A 22,809-nucleotide genomic window follows, 5' to 3' on the forward strand; every position below is an offset into this window, starting at 1 on the left:
GTCACTTTGAGAGAGGGAGGTGTGAGTGGCTTGTGCATCCCATGGCTGCCCTGCCTGTGCTTATCTCGTCAAGAGGGGCCCACTGCTTCTGTCACAGGCTCACGGGGCACAGGGCATCTTGCCTTTCTCCTGCCTGAGCATTGTTCTGGAGCAAGACATCACCCCACCCCTCACTATGGCAGCTAGCCATACAGCTAGCTATACAGTTTTGATAGAAAGCCTCACCTGAACTCAGGGAGGCTTGAGGGCAAATTTGTGAGCCTTGTGTTGGGCTGGCTTCCCCAGGACTCAAGCATACCATTCAAGGGACTGGGAGCTGGGGATTACCTAACCTAGTTCACCACGACTGGAACCTGAACACTCTCCCAGGGATCTGAGGTTCAACTGACCCAAATTACCAGCAACACTACAGGGGACACCTACCTGCATGAGCCAAAAGGCAGTGTACCTCACCACCCTGCACTGAGCAGGAGAGTTCCTGGCAAAAGAGAACAAGAGAACCATAAAGCTCTCTGTTTTGAGCTGAGGGAAGAGGTTCCCAATGAGAAGGAACCAGCATAAGAACTCTAGTGATGTGGCCGGGCATGGTAGCTCACGCCTGTAATCCAGCACTCTGGGAGGCCGACGTGGGTGGATTGCTCGAGGTCAAGAATTCGAAACCAGCCTGAACCGAGACCCCCTATCTACTAAAAATAGAAAGAAATTAATTGACCAACTAAAAATATATATAGAAAAAATTAGCGGGGCATGGTGGCGCATGCCTGTAGTCCCAGCTACTCGGGAGGCTGAGGCAGGAGGATTGCTTGAGCCCAGGAGATTAAGGTTGCTGTGAGCTAGTCTGATGCCACGGTACTCACTCTAGCCTGGACAACAAAGTGAGACTCTGTCTCAAAATAAAAAAAATTAAAAAAAGAACTCTGGTAATGTGAAAAAACAGGCTCTGTCAACAGCCCCAAAGGACCACACTAGCTCTCTAGCAGTGGACTCCAACTAAAAAGAAACTGTTGAAATAACAGATATTGAATTCAAAATATGGATTGCAAGTAATATCAAGGGGACTGATGAGAAAATTGAAAACCAATACACAGAAACCAAATAAAAATTATAGGACACAAATGAAAATTCAGTAAATAAGATTTCATCAAGCTAAAAAGCTTCTGCACAGAAAAGGAAACAATCAGCAAAGTGGAATGACAGCAGACAGAATGGGAGAAAATATTTGCAAAATATCCATCTGATAAAGGATTAACAATCAGAATACATAATGAGTTCAAACAACTCAATAGCAAAAACAAATAATGCAATTAAAAATGGTTAAAAGATCTGATTTCTTAACCACTTCGATATAAGCGTTGACTATAGCCAATAGCCACAGATGAACACACACAACTTTAGCCGACAGCCATGATGACTTTTCTAATTTTTCATTTATCAAAATAAAATTGTGAATATTTAAAAATAACGTAATGAAAACATATATGTATATGTTACCTATTCTGATTTACATTACAAGTAAAGCTGCCTATAAAGTAAAACAAGCTTTTAATGCTTTAAAGCTTTCCTCATCACACAAGAGCAAAACGGTTTTGTCGTCAATGCACAGCACAAACTATCGTGCGGACTATGAGTGCCGGCTGTGGGCAAGGTTTCGAGGCTGGTGAGTGCTGTATGGAAGTGGTTAAAAGAAGACATGCAAATTGCCAACAAGTATATGAAGAAATGCTCAACGTTACTAATCATCAGCAAAATGCAAATCAAACCACAATAAGATACCATCTCACCCCAGTTAAAATGGCTTTTATCAAAAAGACAGGCAATATCAGATTCTGAAAAGATGTGGAGAAAGAGGAACTCTTATACACTGTTGGTAGGAATGTAGATTAGTACAGTCACTATGGAGAACAGTATGGAGGTTCCTCAGAAAACTAAAAATTGAACTACCATATAATCCAGTAATTCCACTAATCCAGTAATTCCACTGGGTATATATCCAAAGGAAAAGAAATAAATATATGGAAAGGTTATCTGCACTACCATGTTTATTATAGTGCTGTTCACAATGGGCAAACTATGGAATCAACCTAAGTGCCCACTGACAGATGAGTGGATAAAGAAAATGTGATATATATACACAATGGAGTATTATTTAGCCATAAAAATGAAATCTTGTCATTTGTAGCAACATGGATGAAGCTGAAGATCATGATATTTTTTTTCTATATATATTTTTAGTTGTCCAGCTAATTTCTTTCTATTTTTTTAGTAGAGATGGGGTCTCGCTCTTGCTCAGGCTGATCTCGAACTCCTGAGCTCAAACGATCTGCCCACCTTGGCCTCCCAGAGTACTAGGATTTCAGGCGTGAGCCACCGCGCCTGGCCAAGATCATGATATTAAGTGAAATAAGCCAAGCATAGAAAGATAAGTATCACATATTCTTACTCATATGTGGAAGCTAGAAGAGTGAATCTTATCAAGATAGTGTATTGGTGATTACCAGAGAACGAGAAGGATAGTAGTGAGGTAGGAATGAAAAAAAGTTGATTAATGAGTACAAATATACAGGTTTGTTTTTTTTTTGAGACAGAGTCTGTCCCGGCCCGAGGGACCTTTTGTTACTCACGGGGGTCAAGGGGGACCTTGCCTGAAAGAGATGGGCGAGAGAAAGGAACGAGACCAAGCAAAGGGTTGTCAAGGTCTACTTTACTTGGATTTTTAGTAGGTTTTATATACAGAAACAAGGAAGTAGAAATAGAAAAATAGAGTGGGGGGATGATGAGGCTTGGGTGTGGGCCAATCAGCCCCAATCAGCATCCCAATGGCACTGGAAGCTGTTTGTGATTGATCACTCAACCCCAACCTGGCAGGGGGTCGGGAACAATTGCAGGTAGCATGCCCTGGAGCAAGCACCTCATGGAATGCATTCTTCTCGGAACTATAGCTGGAGGGCTGGGTGCTGTTTTCATCTTAGGCTATTTTCTGGGGGGCGAGGCCCATGCGTAGGACAAGTCGTTGGGATGTGGAGGGTCTTAGTCTCCAACAAGAGTCTCACTCTTGTTGCCCAGGCTAGAGTGCCATGGCGTCAGCTTAGCTCACAGCAACCTCAAATTCCTGGGCTCAAGCGATTCTCCTGCCTCAGCCTCCCAAGTAGCTAGGACTACAGGCACGCGCCACCATGCCCAGCTAATTTTTTCTGTATATTTTTAGTCGTCCAACTAACTTTTTACTATTTTTGGTAGAGACGGGGTATGGCTCTTGCTCAGGCTGGTCTCGAACTCCTGAGCTCAAACAATCTGCCCACCTCCCAGAGTGCTAGGATTACAAGTGTGAGCCACCACACCTGGCCTATACAGTTTTGATAGAAAAAATAAGACCTAGAGTTAGATAGATAAGCAGGGTGTCTATGGTTTCAGTAATCTATTGTACATTTCAAAATAGCTAGAAGATAATAATTTGAATGTTTCTAACATAAAGAACAGACAGATATTTAAAGTGATGGATATTCCAAATATACTGATTTGATCTTTACAAATCATATGAGTATATTAAAGTATCACAGGCCGGGCGTGGTGGCTCACATCTATAATCCTAGCACTCTGGGAGGCCGAGGCAGGTGGATCACTCAAGGTCAGGAGTTCGAAACCAGCCTGAGCAAGAGTGAGAGCCCATCTCTACTATAAATAGAAAGAAATTAATTGGCCAACTAATATATATAGAAAAAATTAGCCAGGCATGGTGGTGCATGCCTGTAGTCCCAGCTACTTGGGAGGCTGAGGCAGCAGGATTGCCTGAGCCCAGGAGTTTGAGGTTGCTGTGAGCTAGGCTGATGCCACAGCACTCGCTCTAGCCTGGGCAACAAAGTGAGACTCTGTCTCAAAAAAAAAAAAAGTATCACATGTACCCCAAAACTATGTATATCTATTATGCATCAATAAAATTTAAAAATTAAAAACTTAAAAGATATTTTAAAATGTAACTATTTGCCAAGACTTCTGAAAAAGGCATATATTAGCATATGAAATGACTGTTTGGGTTTACTCATTTGTAAATAGGCTGCCCCTTTCTGACCCTCTGCCTACCCTAAATTTTCATTGCATAAAACAAGTTAGCTTTTCTCTTAGCATCTGCTAGACTTTCAGAGTCTGTGGCCCCAGGCCTATGTTGGATCTGATGCTCTTTCTCAAACACACTCTTTTGTTAGCTTCCCAGTAGAAAGCTTTACATTAACAGGTTTTTCCTGTTGTTTGTAACCTAATGGGGCCAATAGCTTTGCTCAGGTACCTAACTTATTTTGTAGTAGTTTATATAGTTTGGGGTTAAAAATTATGAGACCACTGGGAATTTGAACACCAAGCGGACATTAAGTAATTGTCCATTTTCATGTGTGATAATGGTGCTATGGTTATATTTTTAAAGCATCATTATTTTTTAGAGATACATACTGTATTAGTTACCTATTGTTGTGTGACAAGTTACCCCAAAATTTAGCAACTTGAAACAATACACTTTTATTTTCCTGTAAATTTTGAGAGTCAGAAGTCTGGGTGTGGCTTATCTAGGTCCTCCATCTCAGAGTCTTTTACAAGGCTGCAATCAAGATGTTGGCCAAGTCCAGCATTTTATTTGAAAACTAAGCTGGAGGAGGATTTGCTTCCGAACTCATTTTTGTTGTTTTGGCAGGATTCAGTTCTTTAAGAATTATTGACTGAGGGCCTCAGTTACTTGCTACCTGTTGGCTAGAGAACACTCTCGGTTCCTTCCTGCATGTGCCTTGCCAACATGGCAGATTGTTTCATCAAAGCCAGCAAAAAAGTGTGGAGGGAAGGAGGGAGGAAGAAAGAGAGAGTGAGTCTGCTAACAAGATGAAAGTCACAATCTTCTGTAACATTATCACAGAAGTGACATCCCGTCATTTTTGCTTTATTGATTAGAAACAAGATGTAATGATTTTGCCTGTGCTCTATAGGAGTGGTAATCACACCAGGGTATGAATACCATAGCTAAGTCTAACATGAAATCTATATATCTGAGTTCTGTCAGTGGGAATTTTTATGTGCTTCCATTGCATTTATAAGCTCACTGAGAGTTCTTTGGATCTGACTCTGTTGTTAGCTTCTATTTCTTTTTAGCCTGTGTCATCCATGTTCTTTAAGAAAAATGTAGTTGAGTACAAAAAATAACTACCCAATATCCCACAAGAGATAAAAAATTAAATTTTTATGTAGTAAATCTAAGTCTTCTTAATGACCTCATACTTTACATTTTAATGTTTTGACTGATTTCAAATATTCACTTTTATATTCTTCTAGTTATTATGGTTATTATTTAAGAATTAGATCATAATAAATATATACATACCAATATCCATTTAGACTTTAATGTGCATCAGCATCACCTGGGAAGCTTGCTTAAAACGAAAGTTCTAGAACCCTATTCAGTAGATCTAGGGACCCTAGGTCTACATATGAATCCACTTTATCAAGAATGTCCCCTAGTGATTCTCATGGAGGTAGCAGATTAGCATACTTTTAGAAACACTAAGACATTACTAAATGAATCCAGTGTTCCTTTAGGAATTACAAGTAATCTCTTCTAGAGAAGATAAGTTACACATTCAAGGTTATATACTTATTCAGGGAGTGTACTGATACAAGAACTCAGAGCTCCTGACTCAGTCATTATTAATTTTACTTTTGTTAAGTGCCTACCTCTTGTCACACAGAAATTGCAGCATGAACGAGACATTGTGGTACTGAGAACAGGAGGTATTGCTGGACTGGTGAGGCCTATCTTTGGGCAGTCTGCTTAATATCTGAAGGGAAAATCTGAGGATGATAGTCTTGCATCATAGGTGTGGACAGGGGGAAATCATGTAAACAGATCACACATTCATGACCTCATTTCACAATCATGTGAAGCAAATGTCACCCCCAATTTTTAAACATTCCTGGGTTCACCTAGCTAAAAGGTCCAAATTCGGTCACTAAGTATTTAATAAGTGACCTTATTGCTTTCATAAGGTTATTGGTTCCATTTCTTCTCAAACTACAGAAAATATGAGAATACATATAAACCCATCTCACAGAAATTAGTCCTTGTATTAATCCTTTGGTATATTTAAGTTCACTTTTCTCCTCATCCATTAAATAGATTAATATAAATTTTTAAATAAAAAATACAGATTGCTTTTTTAAACTGCTTTATTAACTTCACAATATATAATGAGCATCATTTCATGCAATAGGTAAAATTCTTCTGCTAACAAAAATCTTACAGACTGGGTCAAAAACACAACAACATTCAATTAGAAGCTGGTAGTAGGAGACCCACGTAAACAAATGACATCAAAAGGTTACAACAAGATACATCACGAACATGTAAATTTAGGAAGCAGGAGTCTCCCTGTTCAGGGAAAGCATCAGGATTCAGGGCATAAGGCAAAACTCATCATGGTGGTCATGGTGAGGGGGGTCAGTGCTAACTGCCCGCAGACTATGACTCAGCTGCTTTTCCCTCAGCTTTTCCATCAGCTGTCTCATCTCCTCCCCAATCCTCTCCATATTCTCTTCTCTCATCCTTGCCTGTGGCTCTCCAAGCCTATGCATCATGTCCCATCTATAATGCAGGATGGGCTGCCTAACACGGAACCGCCTACGATTCCCCCTAGGCACACAGTGTTCCCCAGCTCCCAGAGGGAGGGCCAAGGGCTCCCCCCCTTTATTAGCAGCTTGCTCCTTTTCTTCCTTTTCTTCGCGTTTCATCTGGGCATTTTCCATGCTGATATTTTTTACGGCCTGCTCTTCTTTGGGTTCCATTACTCCTAGGAGACAAAAGGCGAGAAAAAGGGCTGAATTTTTGGTGAACAGTTCAGCACCGAGGACAGAGGCTTCACTAATTTTTTTTTTTTTTCATGATTCAGCGTCCTGGATATCAACGCTTTTATTTTTTTAATTTCATTTTTCCCACCTGAGAGGTTTCCTGCGCCCTCTAGGGGGCCCCCAGTCCGAACCCTCCCCCTCCCTCTTGGTCCTCTCACCTCCCTCCCCCCAAACCCACCATTTTCCCTACAGATCCATCACTAGACTTCTGCAGGCACCAAAATGGAGGACAGGAGACAGGGGAGTGGGGAGGGGGCCTCAGACTGGACTCCACACCCGCCCCAACCCCCACCCTGTCCGCGCACCGACCTGGGCCTATCCTCGCAGTCTCCTCCTCCTCTTGATCCTCGCTGCGAGGTGCGCCGCCGCGACACTCGGCCCTGCAGACCTGCAGATGGTGGGGTGGGGGGCGCGGGGGCTGCTGCAGCCAAGCGCTCCCGGCCCCTTCCCCGCCCGGACCCTCGTCGCCGCCCGCGTCTCCCGGCGCCTGGCGCCCGCCGCCGCCCCGCCCCCCGCAATGTTCACCGTTTTTCCCACAGGGATTTGAGGTGATTTCCCATCGCTTTTAGTTATTCTGGCCCTGGAACCCCAAACGCCCCAATCCCCACCGCAGGGGGCCACTATTTATGTTCCCGAGAATGTTGGGATGTGTGGAAAGCTGGCAGGACCCACTGCGCTGTCTGCCTCCCCACAGCCAGGGTCGCCAAACAGCTGCCACCTTCGCTACGGCGCGGGCCCCGGGGCCCTTACCTGCTCCGCTTTCCCCGGGCCTGATGCCAGCCCGCCACCGAGCGCAGGGCAGCGGGGAGCTGGTAGCCAGACGCGAGTGACGACTGCACCGAAGGCTGCGTCGCTCTGCAGCTCCGGGTCACGTGTGGGCCGCGCGTCACCGCCAAGCTCGCCCCCCCCACCACCCCCGCCGGCCGGCGACCAGTCAACAGGATGCCCCCCCTGCACGCACAGACACCCCCTTCCTCACGTCTGTGCGCAGAGCCCCAGCGCACGCTGCCCTGTCACTCATCTCTGTCCCCTCCAATCTGAGGGCCCACAAGTGGCATCATCGCCTTGCAGTTGGAGTTTACTCATTTCTGGTTACCAGGGACGGTCTGTACTACCCCTGTTCCCCACCCACACCCCCACTCTTGGCTTTGGCCTTGGTCTTTTATGCTTTTTCTCCTCTTATTATTATTAGGAGGCTGTATATATGCTTCCTAATATTTTTTCTGTTTCTTAAATCAGCACGCTTTAAAATGTTGAAAATAATGAAATTTTATTTTTTAAAGAAATGCTTCAATCTAGAAAAGTAAGCAAACAAAAACACCAAAAAAGAACATTGTTTATGTTCACCTGTAGCACACAGAAAATATTTTCTCTAGGCTCTACAACATCATTCTTAGATCATTCTCACTTGTTTGAAAATTTTATGAAAAACAAAGAGGGAATCTTCCTGAACACAGCTGCTGATGTTTTCAAAATGATCTGTGAAGTAGATCTTCAGGGAGCAATCTAGTTGTCGGATCTTGGCCATTTTATGTAAACAATCTACCTTTTCTCCTTCTGGAACAAATTTTAAGTTTTATTAATAAACATTTGTATTTTATTCTATCATACTAAACATTTATTCGCTGACAACTGACATCTCCTGCTGATAATTAATGGCTATTACTATTGATCGCTTTGAAGACCTAAATGGAGGGAAGAGCCCTGAGGCCAAGGCAGGTTGAGGGATTCAGAAATAGATTATCCGGCTGGGCGCGGTGGCTTCTGCCTGTAATCCTAGCACTCTAGGAGGCTGAGGCGGGTGGATTGCTCGAGGTCAGGAGTTCGAAATCAGCCTGAGCAAGAGCAAGACCCCGTCTCTACTATAAATAAAAAGAAATTGGCCAACTTATATATATATATATAAAATTAGCCGGGCATTGTGGCGCATGCCTGTAGTCCAGCTACTTGGGAGGCTGAGGCAGGAGGATTGCTTGAGCCCAGGAGTTTGAGGTTGCTGTGAGCTAGGCTGACGCCATGGCACTCACCATAGCCTGGGCAACAAAGTGAGACTCTGTCTCAAAAAAAAAAAAATAGATTATCCCTTCCCTGACAAGAAGTTGGGAAGGTAGTGGTCTTCTCATTTCCATATTCTAGAGCTTCTCATTTCCTACTTTTCGACTCCTGACTCTGTTGCTTATTCCCAAAAATATAGATAGGCAGGTGACCAAGGTAGTTGACCTTAGTAAAGGCCTTTGGTTCCTTCCCTTCATTTCTTCCCCAAATTCCCATCTGGTGACTCACTTCCCAGCAAGGAAGGGAGGTCTGTTCCCATACTGGAACCAGAAGTGAGCCCTTCTACAGCTTTGTGGTGAGAGATTCCAGAAGTGATTGCTGGGGTTGGGGGGGGGGGGCGGTAGTAGGTTCTCAAACCTGCCTGCTCTCTTTTCACCTGGGGTGGGGAGGAGGGAGCCTCTCTGGGACCTTTCTGCTCTCACATGGCTTTGGTAGTACAGAATGCTGGGACACTCGCCCTAGCTGCCTCACCTCCAGGTTACCCAGGAAGAGCCTAGTCTTGCTGCAGGGTCACTATCTGCCAATCCATACCCACCCTGATACCTCCTCAGTTAAGCTATAGCTGTAGGAACACTCCCTGCTGACCATCCTGAGTAAACTTGGCTTTCTCAACTCAGGAGTCTGTGGAATCCCTTAAAGATTATTCAAAATTAACTGGGGGATGGGTGGTGGTATATTGGTATATTTACATTTTTTTGTGGGGAAAAGAGCCATACTTCTTAGCAGATTCTCAAAATAAGCTGTGATTCCTCCCCCCATAAAAAGTTTAAAAGTCCCTGATCTACAGGTGATTTCTCTCTCTCTCTACCCACCCCCATCACTTCTTCCCACCTTAGACCAATTTCTTTTCCTTTGTTTTCTACCTTAATATTCACCCATTGGCCAACCCAGAAACCTGACCGTTATCCTTGAATCCCTCTACCTTGTCCCTCATATTCAATTAATAACTAAGTCTGGTTATGTCTCTCTTTACATCTTTTTTAACAACGTTTTGGAGATAGAATTTATATACCATAAGATTAGCCTATTTAAAGTGTAAAATACTGTTTTTTAGTATTAAAATATATTTGTAGGTATGTGCAACCATCATCACAGTCAATTTTAGGACATTTTAATCACTTCAAAAAGAACCCCCCCCCCAGTGTGTGTGTGTGTGTGTGTGTGTGTGTGTGTGTGTGTGTGTGTGTGTAAAAAAAAAACCCTGCCATTCTTTTGCTATCACTTCCCCTATCCCCTCATCTTCTCCTGGCCAAAGCAATTACTAATGGTTTTCTGCATCTAAAGATTTCCCTATTTTGACATTTCATATAAATGAAATTGTGTATGTTCTTGGGCATTGGATTTTTTTTCATTTAGTATAATGTTTTCTAGTTTATATTAATATTAACAATATGATTCATCATTAGAGGAATTGCCAAACTGTTTTCCAAAATGGCTTAACATTTTACATTCCTACCAGTAGTGTATGATGGTTTTGATTTCTTCACATCCTTGCCAAAACTTGTTATTATGTGAAATTTTGATTATAGCCACTTTAGTGGGGATGATGTCATATATCATGGTGGTTTTGATTTGCATTTCCCTGATGACTAATAATGTTGAGCATCTTTTCATGTGCTTTTTGGCCATTTGTATATCTTCCTTGGAGAAATGTCTATTCAGATCCTTTGCCCGTTTTTGAGTTATTTTTCTTTTTATTACTGAGTTGAGTTTTTATATATTCTAGACAGAAGTCCCTTACCAGATATATGATTTACAAATATTTTAGTCCATTCTGTAGGTTGTTTTATCACTTTTTTAATGTTGTCGTTTGAAGTACAACAGTTTTTAATTTTGATGAAATCTAAATTGTCTATTTTTTTTTCTTTTGCTGTCCCTGCTTTTGGTGTCAAATCTAAGAATCCTTTGCCTAATCCAAGGTTACAAATATTTATTCTTATGTTTTCTTCTAAGAGTTTTATAGTTATAGTGCTTCCATTTAGGTCTTTGATCCAGTTTGAGTTAATTTTTTATAAGGTGGGAGTTAAGAGTATAACTTCATTCTTTCACATATGGCTATACAATTGTCCTAGCACCATTTGTTAAAAGCCTAGACTATTCTTTCTCCACTGAGTTGTCTTGACACCCTTATTGAAATTGAATTGACAATAGTCACATGATTTTATTTTTGGACTCTCAAAACTATTCCACCCATCTATATGTCTCTTTGTGCCAGTACTACAGTGTTGTGATGACTGTTGCTTTGTAATTAGTTAAGAAATTGGGAAGTATGAATTCTATTTTGTTCTTTTTCAAGATTGTTTTGACTATTCTGGGGCCCTTGAAATTCCATATGAATTTTAGAATCAGCTTGTCAATTTCTACAAAGAAGTCAGCTGGGATGCTGATAGAGATGACATTTAATCTGTCGATCAGTTTGGGGAGTATTGTCTTTAGGTACTCGATATTCAGTGGAGGTGGAGATAGGAGCCTGAAGTCTTTTAAGCCTGCCTCTCCTGGTGTGCAACCATCACCTTATAAGACAGAACAAGGGCCATTAAATCTCAATATTTTCAGTGATGCCATACCAATGGTACAGCCTTCATTTCACATGGAGGGGGGTGGAACAAGAAAGGAAGCCCCATCTCTCAAATGCATACAACTGGTACTTTGCTTTAGCAACAGGTAGTTGCGGGCAGTGTGAATAATGCTGACATCCTTCTCTTTCCAGAACAAAAGCCTCTGGCTAGGAGCTGGAGAGAGAGTGAGCCCTGTGTTCTTGGCTACAGCAGTCTGGAAAGTAATCTCCATGTCACTGAGCTAGGATACAGGAGACGGGATGGCGTCTTGATTGAAATTCTTACTACATTTTCATACATTTTCTTCAATAAATATTTCTTCATTTGCCTTATGGCCTTAGGACCATTCCTAGAAGATTTAAATAGCTATTTTAAAAATAATTTTCACCAGTTTTACTGCGGAGTAGGTTTGCAGAGGTTCTTGTGCTGTCATGCCAGAATTCAATCTTTTCCTCCCTTCCTTCCTCCCTCCCTCCCTCCCTTCCCCTTTTTCTTTTCTTTTCTTTCTCTCTCTCTCTTGCAAAATATAGCAATGCCTCTATTTTGAATATAAAAGCAATGAATAGTTATCATTCATTTTTACCTATAAGACAGATATCATTCATTTATTTAGTGTATATCAGCATAGGGGCGGCTACTATTCAGTTTCTTCCATTGAGTAGACAGTGATCTTCGGGAAGTGACTGTAGGTCACCACAACACCCCCAAAATTTTAGTATTATTTTAATACTATTTTTCCATTACAAATGAAAAGAGAGTATGAAAGACTCTAAGAAGTCACTAAAAGAGACTTTTTCATTCCCTGACTACTCTTCCAAACCCACTGCAACATTTCTACAAAGAGCTCCTCAGAATAATCTGAGACCATACACCTGTCTATGGTGCTGAGTTATACTATAAATATAGATTCCCTAGGCAGCCTCTTAGAACTTCGAAATGTTACACCATGGCTAGAGATCTCTACTGTGAAAGTTTCCTATGTGTGTATTGTCAACATACAAAAAGCAACATTCATATTGTGTTAGCATACTAAATATTTGCTTCCTCATATTAGCTGCACATACAGAGAACTACTGCTAGATGACATTAATGATAAAATTGTTCACATCTAGGCTGAGGCGGGAGGATGGCTTAAGGTCAGAAGTTTGAAACCAGCCTGAGCAAGAGCGAGACCCTGTCTCTACTAAAATTAGAAAGAAAATTAGCTAGACAACTAAAAATATATACAGAAAAAATTAGCCGGGCACGGTGGCGCATGCCTATAGTCCCAGCTACTTGGGAGGCTGAGGCAGGAGGATGGCTTAAGCCCAAGAGTTTGAGGTTGCTGTGAGCTAGGCTGATGCCACAGCACTCTAGCCCAGGCAACAGAGTGAGACTCTGTCTCAAAATAAATAAATAAATAAATAAATAGAAAAGAAATGAAAGAGTCATTTAAAGAATTTCAAAATACAGCAGAAAGTGCAGTGGCTATTCACAGGCACAATCATAGCACACTATAGCCTCAAACTCATAGGCTCAAGCAATCCTCCAGCATCAGCCTTCTGAGTAAATGAGACTACAGTTGCATGCCACTGGGCTCAGCAGTAAAATTTCTTTATTTTAATCAACGTCCATAACATCATAACTAGCAATAACAAAGATGTTCATTACAATATTTTAATCCAATTTTATATTTGTATTCCCAAATTCTAGCCTAGAAATCTAATTTCACCTCATCCTAAGAATTAAATCTCAGCAACTGCTTATTTAGGATTTTAGCAGGTTTAAAAGTTCCTTTGCTCACTGTTGCTTCTCTCATCATATTCCATTCCTTTGGAGTTTAATGTCCTTTTTCTCAATTATATCTTTTAGTGTTTTTAAATATTTATTTTCTATTTCATTTTGCTTTGTTTTACCCAAGATTTATCAGAAGTAAACTTTGTCTGAAAATATCTTAAATTCACTTTCTCTTGAGTCATACTTTGCCAAAGTATGTATATTCAGTTTCATAAATTTTTTAGCATTTTTAAGATACTATACCATTGTCTCCCACTATTGACTGTGGTTGAAGGGAAGTCTGGAGTCAATGTAATTTCTCTCCTTGGAAATAATCTGTCTTTTCTCTGGCTGCCAACAAGAGATTCTCTTTGTCTCTGATATTGGCATCTTTACCAAATATCTAAATGTAGATTTCTTTTTATTTATTCTGATCACAATTCCATGTGAGTTTTCATTATGTGTACTCATGACGTTTTTCAGTTTGGGGAAATCTCAGCCATTATCCCCTCAAATGATGACTCTTCCACCAGTCTTTCTTTTCCCACTATCTACAACTTATTAGACATAAATTGGATTGCTCATTTCTAGCCTCCATTTGTCTCTTTTTTGAACACTATTATTGAGATATAATTCACAAACCATAAAATTCAAAGTGTACATTCATCTTTTAGTATATTCATAAAGTTGTGAATCCATCACCAAAGTCAATTTTAGAACATTTTCCTTACTACAAAAAGGAATCCCGCTTCCCTTATCTCAAAGCCCATAATCACCCCTCTCTTCCAACCTTAGACAACCATTGATCTGTTTTCTGTGTCCCTATAGACTTGCCTATTCTGGACATTTCATATAAATGGAGCCATACAACATGATCAAGTATTCACAATTGTCCACTTCTTACCCTCTGCCTCAACTTGACCAAACTTTAGCCAGGCTTCTCTACTGCCCACAGGCTCTTAAACTTTGGATTCTATCAAGCCTGCACAAGCACTAAAAGACAGAACATGCTCCTCCTCAACTTTTCTTGAGAATTGTCTGACCACAGCAATACACATTTCCTGTCTAACCACACTGATCATGCAGTCCACTTACTCCCACTCATTTGCCCAACTTCACTTTACTTACTGCTTACCCCTCTCTATAAAAGAAAAATCATTTTTTATTTTGTTTTTGAAACATTTGCAGTTCCTGAGGACAGAGCATTTTTCCTTTTGCAATCATCTTTTGGAGTAACAGCTCCAGGATAGATCATACCCCAGGCTACAAAACAAGTCTTCATGAATATAAAAGGCCTGAAATCATATCAAATGCCCTTTCTAATCACAATGGAATTAAACTAGCAATCAACAGGAGAAGAAAAAATGGAAAATTCATAAATTTGTGGAAATTAACACACTCAGAGGAGAAATTGTGAGAAAACTAGAAAATATGTTGAGACAAATGGAAAGGAAAATACAACATACCAAAACTTACAGGATGCAGTAAAAGAAGAACTAAGAGGGAAATTTATAGCTATAAATGCTCATACTGGCCAGGCGCGGTGGCTCACGCCTGTAATCCTAGCTCTCTGGGAGGCCGAGGCAGGAGGATTGCTCGACTCGACATCAGGAGTTCGAAACCAGCCTGAGCAAGAGCGAGACCCGTCTCTACTATAAATAGAAAGAAATTAATTGGCCAATTGATATATATATATATAAAAAAAATTAGCCAGGCATGGTGGCGCATGCCTGTAATCCCAGCTACTCGGGAGGCTGAGGCAGAAGGATCGCTGGAGCCCAGGAGTTTGAGGTTGCTGTGAAGTAGGCTGACGCCACAGCACTCACTCTAGCCTGGGCAACAAAGCGAGACTCTGTCTCAAAAAAAACAAAAAAATGCTTATACTAAGAAAAGAAGAAAGACCTCAAATCAATAAACTAAAGTTTTACCTCTAGAAAAAGAAGAATAAACTAAACTGAAGCCTAGTACATGGAAGGAAATAATAATGATTACACAAGAGATAAGTAGAACAGAGAACAGAAAAATAAAATCAATGAAACTGGGAATTAGTTTCAATAACAAAGATCAATAAAGTTGAAAAACCTTGGCTAGGTTGGCCAAGCAAAAAAAATTCAAGGAACTAAAATTAGAAAAGAAAAAGGGGCATAACTATCAATTTTATAAAAATAAGAAGGATTATGAAAGGTACTCTTATGAACAGTCATACACCATCAAATTAGATAATCTGGAAGAAATGGACAAATTTCTAGAAACATACAACCTCATCAAATTATAAGGAAATAGAAAATCTAAATAGAGATCTATCTAGTAAAGAGATTAAATCAGTAATCAAAAACCTCCCAACAATGATGGCTTCATTGGTGAAGCCTACCAAACTAAAGAGGAATTAACACAAATTTTTCTCAAACTCTTCCAAAATTTGAAGTAGAGGGAACACTTCCTAACTCATTCTATGAGGTCAGCATTACCCAATTATCAAAGCCAGACAATCATACTACAGGACAAGAAAACTACAGACCAATATTCCTTATGAACACCGATATAAATATCCTCAACAAAATACTAGCAAAACAAATTAAACAGCATATTAAAAGGTTACACACCAGAACCAAGTGGGACTTATTCCTGGAATGCAAGGGTGTTCAACATACAAAAATCAATTATTTGCATTTCTATATAGTAAATGTGAACAATCTGAAAGGATATCACAAAAACAATTCTATTTACAATAGTATCAAAAAGAATAAAATACTTAGGAATAAGCTTAACTGAGGTGGCAAAAGACTTGTACACCGAAATGTAAATATGCTGAACAAAATTTAAGAAGACATAAATAAATGAAAAGATATCCTGTGTTCATGGATTGGAAGACTTCATATAGTTAAAACATCAATACTACCCAAAGTAATATACAGATTCAATGCAATCCCTATCAAAACCCCAATGATGTTCTTGCATAAATAGAAAAATCAATCCTAAAATTCACATGGAATCTTAAAGGACCAAAATAATCAAAACTGTTGAGGGAAGATGATTGAGGAATTAATGAGATGTGGCTCATAAAATTATTATTTTATTGTATCACCCAATATTACTATATTAAAGACAGAATTGATTTCAGGAGTTTTATGTGCTTTGCCCTGAAGGAATATGTAAACTCGTTAGTTTGCATATCAAGGGCTGCCTCTCCTTGGGAGGGCTCTCAAAGCTCTGGTGCCAATGCCTTCCAAGAGGCTTCTCTTATCTCAGATCTGTGACACCTCCCTGATCTTGAAAGATAAGACAGACAGGTAAATACCTGGTGTCTTAGGATGGGAGCCAGAACAATAAGCGCCCTAGCCCAGAGACTCACCCCTGTGGTTATGAGCAATTTAGAATGTAGAGCTGGGCTTCCTGCTTTCTCCTGTCTCAAATCCACAATAACTAGATAAAAGAAGTATAGAGCCACTATATCTCTGTTACTCGTCTGTTAATTGATAGCTATTTCTTAGAAATTAGAAGTTAGTCCTTGAAAGATTTCATATGTCTTTGTTCACATAGATGGAATAGATTAGAAATTGTTAGAAGCCCTTTAAAAAATCTTTTAAATAAAGACATTTTCAGATCTGAGAGCTACAAAAAAAAAAAAAAAAAATCTTTTAACCCAAACTAAAACTACCTGTTGTTATGTAAATCTGTTACTGCTGGAACTCAAACAACCTGATATGTAAATCTGTTACCCATAACAACTGCACTACCTGTCATTATGTAAATCTGTTACCCTGGCAACTAATAACTGATATCTTTGATTATAAAAACCTGTATGAATCTAACCTCAAGGCTTCACTGTTGACAGAGATGTAATGGAGACTCCTGAGTACCCTCGCTTTTTCTTCATATAAACCTATAAAACTATACCTTTGTCTCTGTGTATTCATTTCCATTATTCTATTTCCTATTAATTTCTTATCCTCTGTGATGACTACTACCTAAGGGACCCGGTTTCACAGGGAGAAGTAGCTGATCTTCTTGCAGCCTGCCTGCACAAAGCAATCTTGTAAAAGAACAAAGTTAGTATGCCACTTCCTGATTTCCAAACTTAAGGCAAAGCTATGGTAATCAAAACAGTGGTACTGGCAGGTAATCAAAACAGTGGTACTGGCAGAAAGACGGACATATAGACAAATAGAATTGGCAGTCCAGAAACAAGCCCTGGCATAAATGATCAAATGCTTTTCAACAGTGCCAAGACTATTCAATGGGGAAAGTAGTCCTTTCAACAAATGTTTTTGGGAAAACTGGATATCCACACACGCAAATGAAGTTATACATTACACCATATACAAAAATTAACTCAAAATGAATGAAATACCTAAATGTAAGAGCTAAAAGTACAAAAACTCTTAGAAGAATCATAAGGGACAAGCTTCATGACATTAGATTTCTTGGATATGATAGTGAAAGCATAGGCAACAAAATAAATTGTACTATATCAAACTTTAAAATTTGTGTGCATCAGAGGATACTATCAATAGAATAAAAAGGGAAAGCATTTATAAATCATATAGCTGATAAGAGATTAATCTCCAGAAAATAAAGAATGCCTGTGACTCAACAACAAAAAACCCAACCCAATTCAAAAAATGGAGGAAGGACTTTAATAAGATATCTCTCCAAAGAAGATATGCAAATATCAGTAAGCACATGAAAGACATTGTGTTCTGGGGAAAGAGGCCAAGGGTGTGGCTGGATACCTTTTGCTAAAGACATTAGATGTATAATTAATAAATCCAATCAACCCTCAGTAGAATCCAGGAATAAAGATGGGACTATCTAGAAAGAATCTGTGGAAAACCCTCGTCTGATGGCATGAATCTCCTTGACACACACGAGACCGACAAGGTTTTTAAGAAGACAGTTATACCACAGAGAACACTGCTAGCTTGGCCTGAAGGCAACAAAGGACAAAGTAAATAAGACTATAAGAATTCTAGGATTCTACAGGCAGTAAAAATGGCGCTAGAGGCTGGACTGAAGGTGTAGTGAATTATCTCAATTGTGTTGCAACCCAACCCCCCTTCCCTTCCCTTAATATAAAAGGAACCTACAGTGCATACTAAGATTGTTCTTTGGGACATTAATCTGCCATCTTCTCAGCTTGCAGGCTCTCCAAATAAAAGTCGCTTTCCTTGCCTCTCGACTTATTGACTCTCCTGCAGCAAGGGTATGAGCTTGGACTCAGTTACAGAGCCATGGATACAGACGAAGAGGCTGGAGAGGGCAGTGCCACTTTTATGGACCCAGAGAAAAAAGCATCAAGCCACAAAGGATAATTCTTAGGCCTTGAAACCTTGCTGAGTTTCAAACTTGCTTGGGACCAGTGATCCCTTTAGTGCTTTCACGTTTTTCCTTTCAGAATGGGAATGTGCATTCTATGCCTGTTCCACCAATGAAGTGTAGAAGCAGATAGCATGTTTTCTGGTTTTAGAGGTCCACAAATGGAGACGAATTGTGACCCCACATGGATTCACCATCTCACCTATACCTGATTTAGATGATGAGATCTGGGACTTTTTGAGTTGATATTTAGATGGATTGCTGGAATACATTAACTTTTGGAGATGGTGGGATGGGGTTCAATATTTTTCACATGAATGGATGGGAATTTTCAAGGGCAAGAGAGCACAATGTAGGGAGTTGAAGAGTAGCCTCCAAAAGATGTATACCTGGAACCTCAGGATGTGACCTCATTCAGAATGATGGTCTTTGTAGATAACATAGGGATCACAAGAGGAAGGAATCCTGTATTAGGGTGGACTCTAAAACCAATGAGTGACTTTGAAAGGGAGAGAAAATTAGACTCAGAAGACCAGGGCTAGGAGTGGTGGCTCATGCCTGTAATCCCAACAGTTTGGGAGGCCAAGGCAGTAGGATCACTTGAGGCCATCCTGGGCAACATAGTGAGACCCCCTCTCTGAAAAAAAAAAAAAAAAGAGAGAACATAGCCAAGAATTATAGCATGTGCCTGTAGTCCCAGCTACTTGGGAGGCTGAGGAAGGGATCACTTGAGCCCAGGAGTTCAAGGTTACTGCATTGAGCTACGATCACACCACTGTATTCCAGCCTGGGCAACAGAGACAGACCTGGTCTCTTAAAAAAAAAAAAAAAAAGGCTGGGCACGGTGGCTCACGCCTGCCTGTAATCCTAGCACTCTGGGAGGCCGAGGTGGGCGGATTGCTCAAGGTCAGGAGTTCAAAACCAGCCTGAGCAAGAGTGAGACCCTGTCTCTACTATAAATAGAAAGAAATTAATTGGCCAACTAATATATATAGAAAAAAATTAGCCGGGCATGATGGTGCATGCCTGTAGTTCCAGCTACTTGGGAGGCTGAGGCAGGAGGATTGCTTGAGCCCAGGAGTTAGAGGTTACTGTGAGCTAGGCTGACGCCACGGCACTCACTCTAGCCTGGGCAACAAAGTGAGACTCTGTCTCAAAAAAGAAAAAGAAAAGAAGTCTGTGTGAAGACTGAGGCAAAGATACCAGTTTATGTTGAGCTAAAAATGACCAGCAGCAACCATAAGCTGAAAGAGACAAGGAAGGATTGTCCCCTAGAGCCTTTGGAAAGAGCATGCCCTGCTAGCACCTCGATTTGGATTTATGACCTCCAGAACTGTGAGAAAATGAATTTGTAGTGTTATACCACTCAGTTTGTAGTACTTTATTATGGCAGCTCTAGGAAACTAATACAACAATATAGAAACACATAGACACAATGTATTTTTCTGAAAACAATTGTTAGCTTTCTTTTCTAAACTATCATCTCTCAATGTTTGCAGTTATGTTTTAGTTGTTAGTATGGTTGCATAGCTTTTCATAGATTTTTGGGATATTAACTATTGCTTTCTTTTTTATTTCGGCATATTATGGGGGTACAGATTTTAAGGTTTCAATAAATGCCCTTCCCCCCCCCCAAACTATTGCTTTTAATAATAAAAAGGTTGATATCAGTTTCCCTTCTCTACTGATTTCCTTATAGTATATCAGTCATATATATGGCAATTTTTTCTTCCCAGCTTTTGATGTGCTCTTTCATATACTGTTTTTCCCCAAATAGGTTGTTTTTAAATTTTAATAGATTTGTATGGCTAAGAAATAATGATTTCTGCATAAAAATATTTGACTAATGCATTAGGGACATAGACTATCAGCCTCCAGGCTCCTTAGGGTTGGAGAGCACTCCCCCCTTTGGAAGCCACAGGGCCCTCTGGAGCACAGCTACTGCCTAAGGGTGGGTCCAGGATTTGTCTCTACTCCATGGTTTCCCAGGTGTTGTTTACTCTGTGTCCCTTTCTTTTTCTGTGGAACAGAGATCATTATGGCTGACTCAAGTGGATACTGCAGGGATTTGATATAAACAGACAGCATCACTTTATTGTTAAAAGAAACAGGGATCCTGGTGGGGACAAATACACAGAAAAACTGGCCCTCTGAGGCAGGCTTTGACTTTTTACCTCCAACAAGACCTCCCGATTCAGCCACAGTAAAATGCTCACACTAGAACAAAAATGGAAGCAAAATGATGAGAATGAAAATGATGACATAAAAGGGTTTCTTCTCAGGGCTTTGTTTTCAGGATCTTGAGTCAATTTGTGCTGGTCCCAGGCTGGGCCTCCTCTGGGGTCTTGCTTTTGTCCTAGAAGGAAGCACAGGAGGGAGCTGGGAGATCAGCAGAGCCAGGAGTCCTGTGTTTCAGCCCCAGGCCACTGGACTCTGCTCACCTGGCCTGAATTCCCAGGTGTCACCTTGGGCAGACCAGGGACCTCAGCAGCTCTGATGTAGTCCCATTGGTTGTCATGAAGGCACCTGGGGTGAAGGAATGACAGGTGACATCCATTAGGACCCAACTGGAGAGATACTCTTGAGGACATATTGCCATTTCCTAATCTGTGTCACAGAAACTTGTCTCCATGGTTCATTCACTGAGACATTGCAGCAGAATGAACCCTGTGGCACGGTGTGTCATGGGGAAAATTTCCGGAAAAGCCAATTGTCTCCCAGTAATGGAAAAGGGTACATGAAATTCAGAAAAATACCCTAATCCTGTTTAAAATTTGATAGTTTGGCCGGGCGTGGTGGCTCACGCCTATAATCCTAGCAACTCTGGGAGGCCGAGGGAGGAGGATCGCTTGAGCTCAGGAGTTCGAGACCAGCCTGAGCAAGAGCGAGACCCCATTTCTACTATAAATAGAAAGAAATTAGCCAAACAACTAAAAATAGAAAAAATTAGCTGGGTATGGTGGCGTGTGCCTGTAGTCCCAGCTACCAGGAAGGCTGAGGCAGGAGGATTGCTTTAGCCCAGGAGTTTGAGGCTGCTGTGAGCTAGGCTGACGCCACGGCACTCTAGCCCAGGCAAGAGAGTGAGACTCTGTCTCAAAAAAAAAAAAAAAAAAAACTTGATAGCTTAATGTGTAGGGAGAAGAAGTTCAGTGTGATAATGAGCGACATAAATACCTTCAAGTACCCATTATTCACTTCCCTGCTCCTCCCAGCTCATACTGATCACTATGGACACCCAGCACTCACTTCTGAGACCACTCGAGGTTCATCCCAAATTGCGCAGAGAAAGCCTGAACCATTTTCTGCTGCTCCTGGGAGAGTGCAGCCACAGAACTGGAGTAGGGCGTGATCATTGGGATGGGGAAGGCGCTCCAGATCCCTTGGGGGCCAGTGTCCCGAATAAACAGCTCGTCATTTATGATGCACAGACTGGAGGAAAGATGGATCCTGAGATAGCTGGACAGATGGACAACCCCACAACCCCAACAGAGATCCTCCTTCTATTGCCCAGCAACGAGATTTCTTCTATACCCACATGTCCCACCTCCCAGCTTCCTTGGCTGGTACCCTCTACTCCTCCCACACCTGTAGAGATTTTCTACAGCTGCACACACTTCATAGGTTTACCTGTAACCCAGGGAAGGTTTTACATTTACATTTGCCCTTTACGACAGCCCAAAGGAATGGACAGTGGAATCACCATTTTCAGAGGAAGCCCCAAAGAGGTCATGGTCATATAACTTCACCAAAGTCAGAGTGAATATTGCCTTAGGAAAGAATCTGTCTTCTGATTCTAGAGCACACACTCTTAACCACTAGACTTGGTTTTTGACAATCTTGTGAGTACCCCCAGGACTACACTGCAAAATTCCCACACAGCTGGTCCCAGGCTTGGTGTTCCCATGTTGTACCCACAACACAGCACTTACCTGGAATTGCTGGTAGGGACAGTAATGAAGATCCGAGCGAAGGCACGTACACATCCCTGAGACTTTCCCTCTACTTCAATGACAACAAACAACAATACCTGCTTAGCACTGCATGTACTTTAAGTGCTCACACAGTATTCCCCAGGCAGCGTCTTACTTGATACTCATGCTGAAAGGGGCCAGACCAGAACAACTCACTTGGAGTCAGGAGGGTATGGTGGGAATGGGGAGAGCAACAATAGGAAGAATCCACTCCCAGTGACAGGGCCCCGTGAAAACCACTTCCCAAGTTCACTTGATTCCTGTGTCACAGTAGCCCA

General features: G+C 41.1%; 2 protein-coding genes across 2 annotated transcripts in view; both read right to left on the reverse strand.

Moving 5' to 3' along the window:
• Window positions 1–6,182: 6,182 nt before the first annotated feature.
• LOC105884179 (protein BEX1-like) lies at window positions 6,183–7,769 on the reverse strand. The gene is made up of 3 exons (XM_012787895.3): window positions 7,627–7,769; window positions 7,186–7,264; window positions 6,183–6,818 (listed from the first exon to the last, which is right to left on the reverse strand). The coding sequence occupies exon 3, from the start codon at window positions 6,811–6,813 to the stop codon at window positions 6,424–6,426; it is 390 nt and encodes a 129-aa protein (XP_012643349.1). The 5' UTR covers window positions 6,814–6,818; window positions 7,186–7,264; window positions 7,627–7,769; the 3' UTR covers window positions 6,183–6,423.
• NXF3 (nuclear RNA export factor 3) overlaps window positions 6,813–22,809 on the reverse strand; it is a 95,754-nt gene continuing 79,757 nt past the window's right edge. Inside the window, exons 18-24 of the mRNA XM_075999133.1 lie at window positions 22,490–22,562; window positions 21,807–21,989; window positions 21,002–21,086; window positions 11,571–11,730; window positions 11,296–11,444; window positions 7,627–7,827; window positions 6,813–6,818 (exon numbers count right to left, since the gene is read on the reverse strand). Coding sequence (XP_075855248.1) covers window positions 6,813–6,818; window positions 7,627–7,827; window positions 11,296–11,444; window positions 11,571–11,730; window positions 21,002–21,086; window positions 21,807–21,989; window positions 22,490–22,562 — 857 coding nt within the window. The remainder of the gene's footprint in view (window positions 6,819–7,626; window positions 7,828–11,295; window positions 11,445–11,570; window positions 11,731–21,001; window positions 21,087–21,806; window positions 21,990–22,489; window positions 22,563–22,809) is intronic.

The sequence above is a fragment of the Microcebus murinus genome, chromosome X (assembly GCF_040939455.1).
Source record: "Microcebus murinus isolate Inina chromosome X, M.murinus_Inina_mat1.0, whole genome shotgun sequence".
Classification (NCBI taxonomy): Eukaryota; Metazoa; Chordata; class Mammalia; order Primates; family Cheirogaleidae; genus Microcebus; species Microcebus murinus.

Bases quoted from the DNA above. Each gene is read 5' to 3' on its own strand.
- LOC105884179 (XM_012787895.3), bottom strand. From the start codon at position 6,813: ATGGAACCCAAAGAAGAGCAGGCCGTAAAAAATATCAGCATGGAAAAT.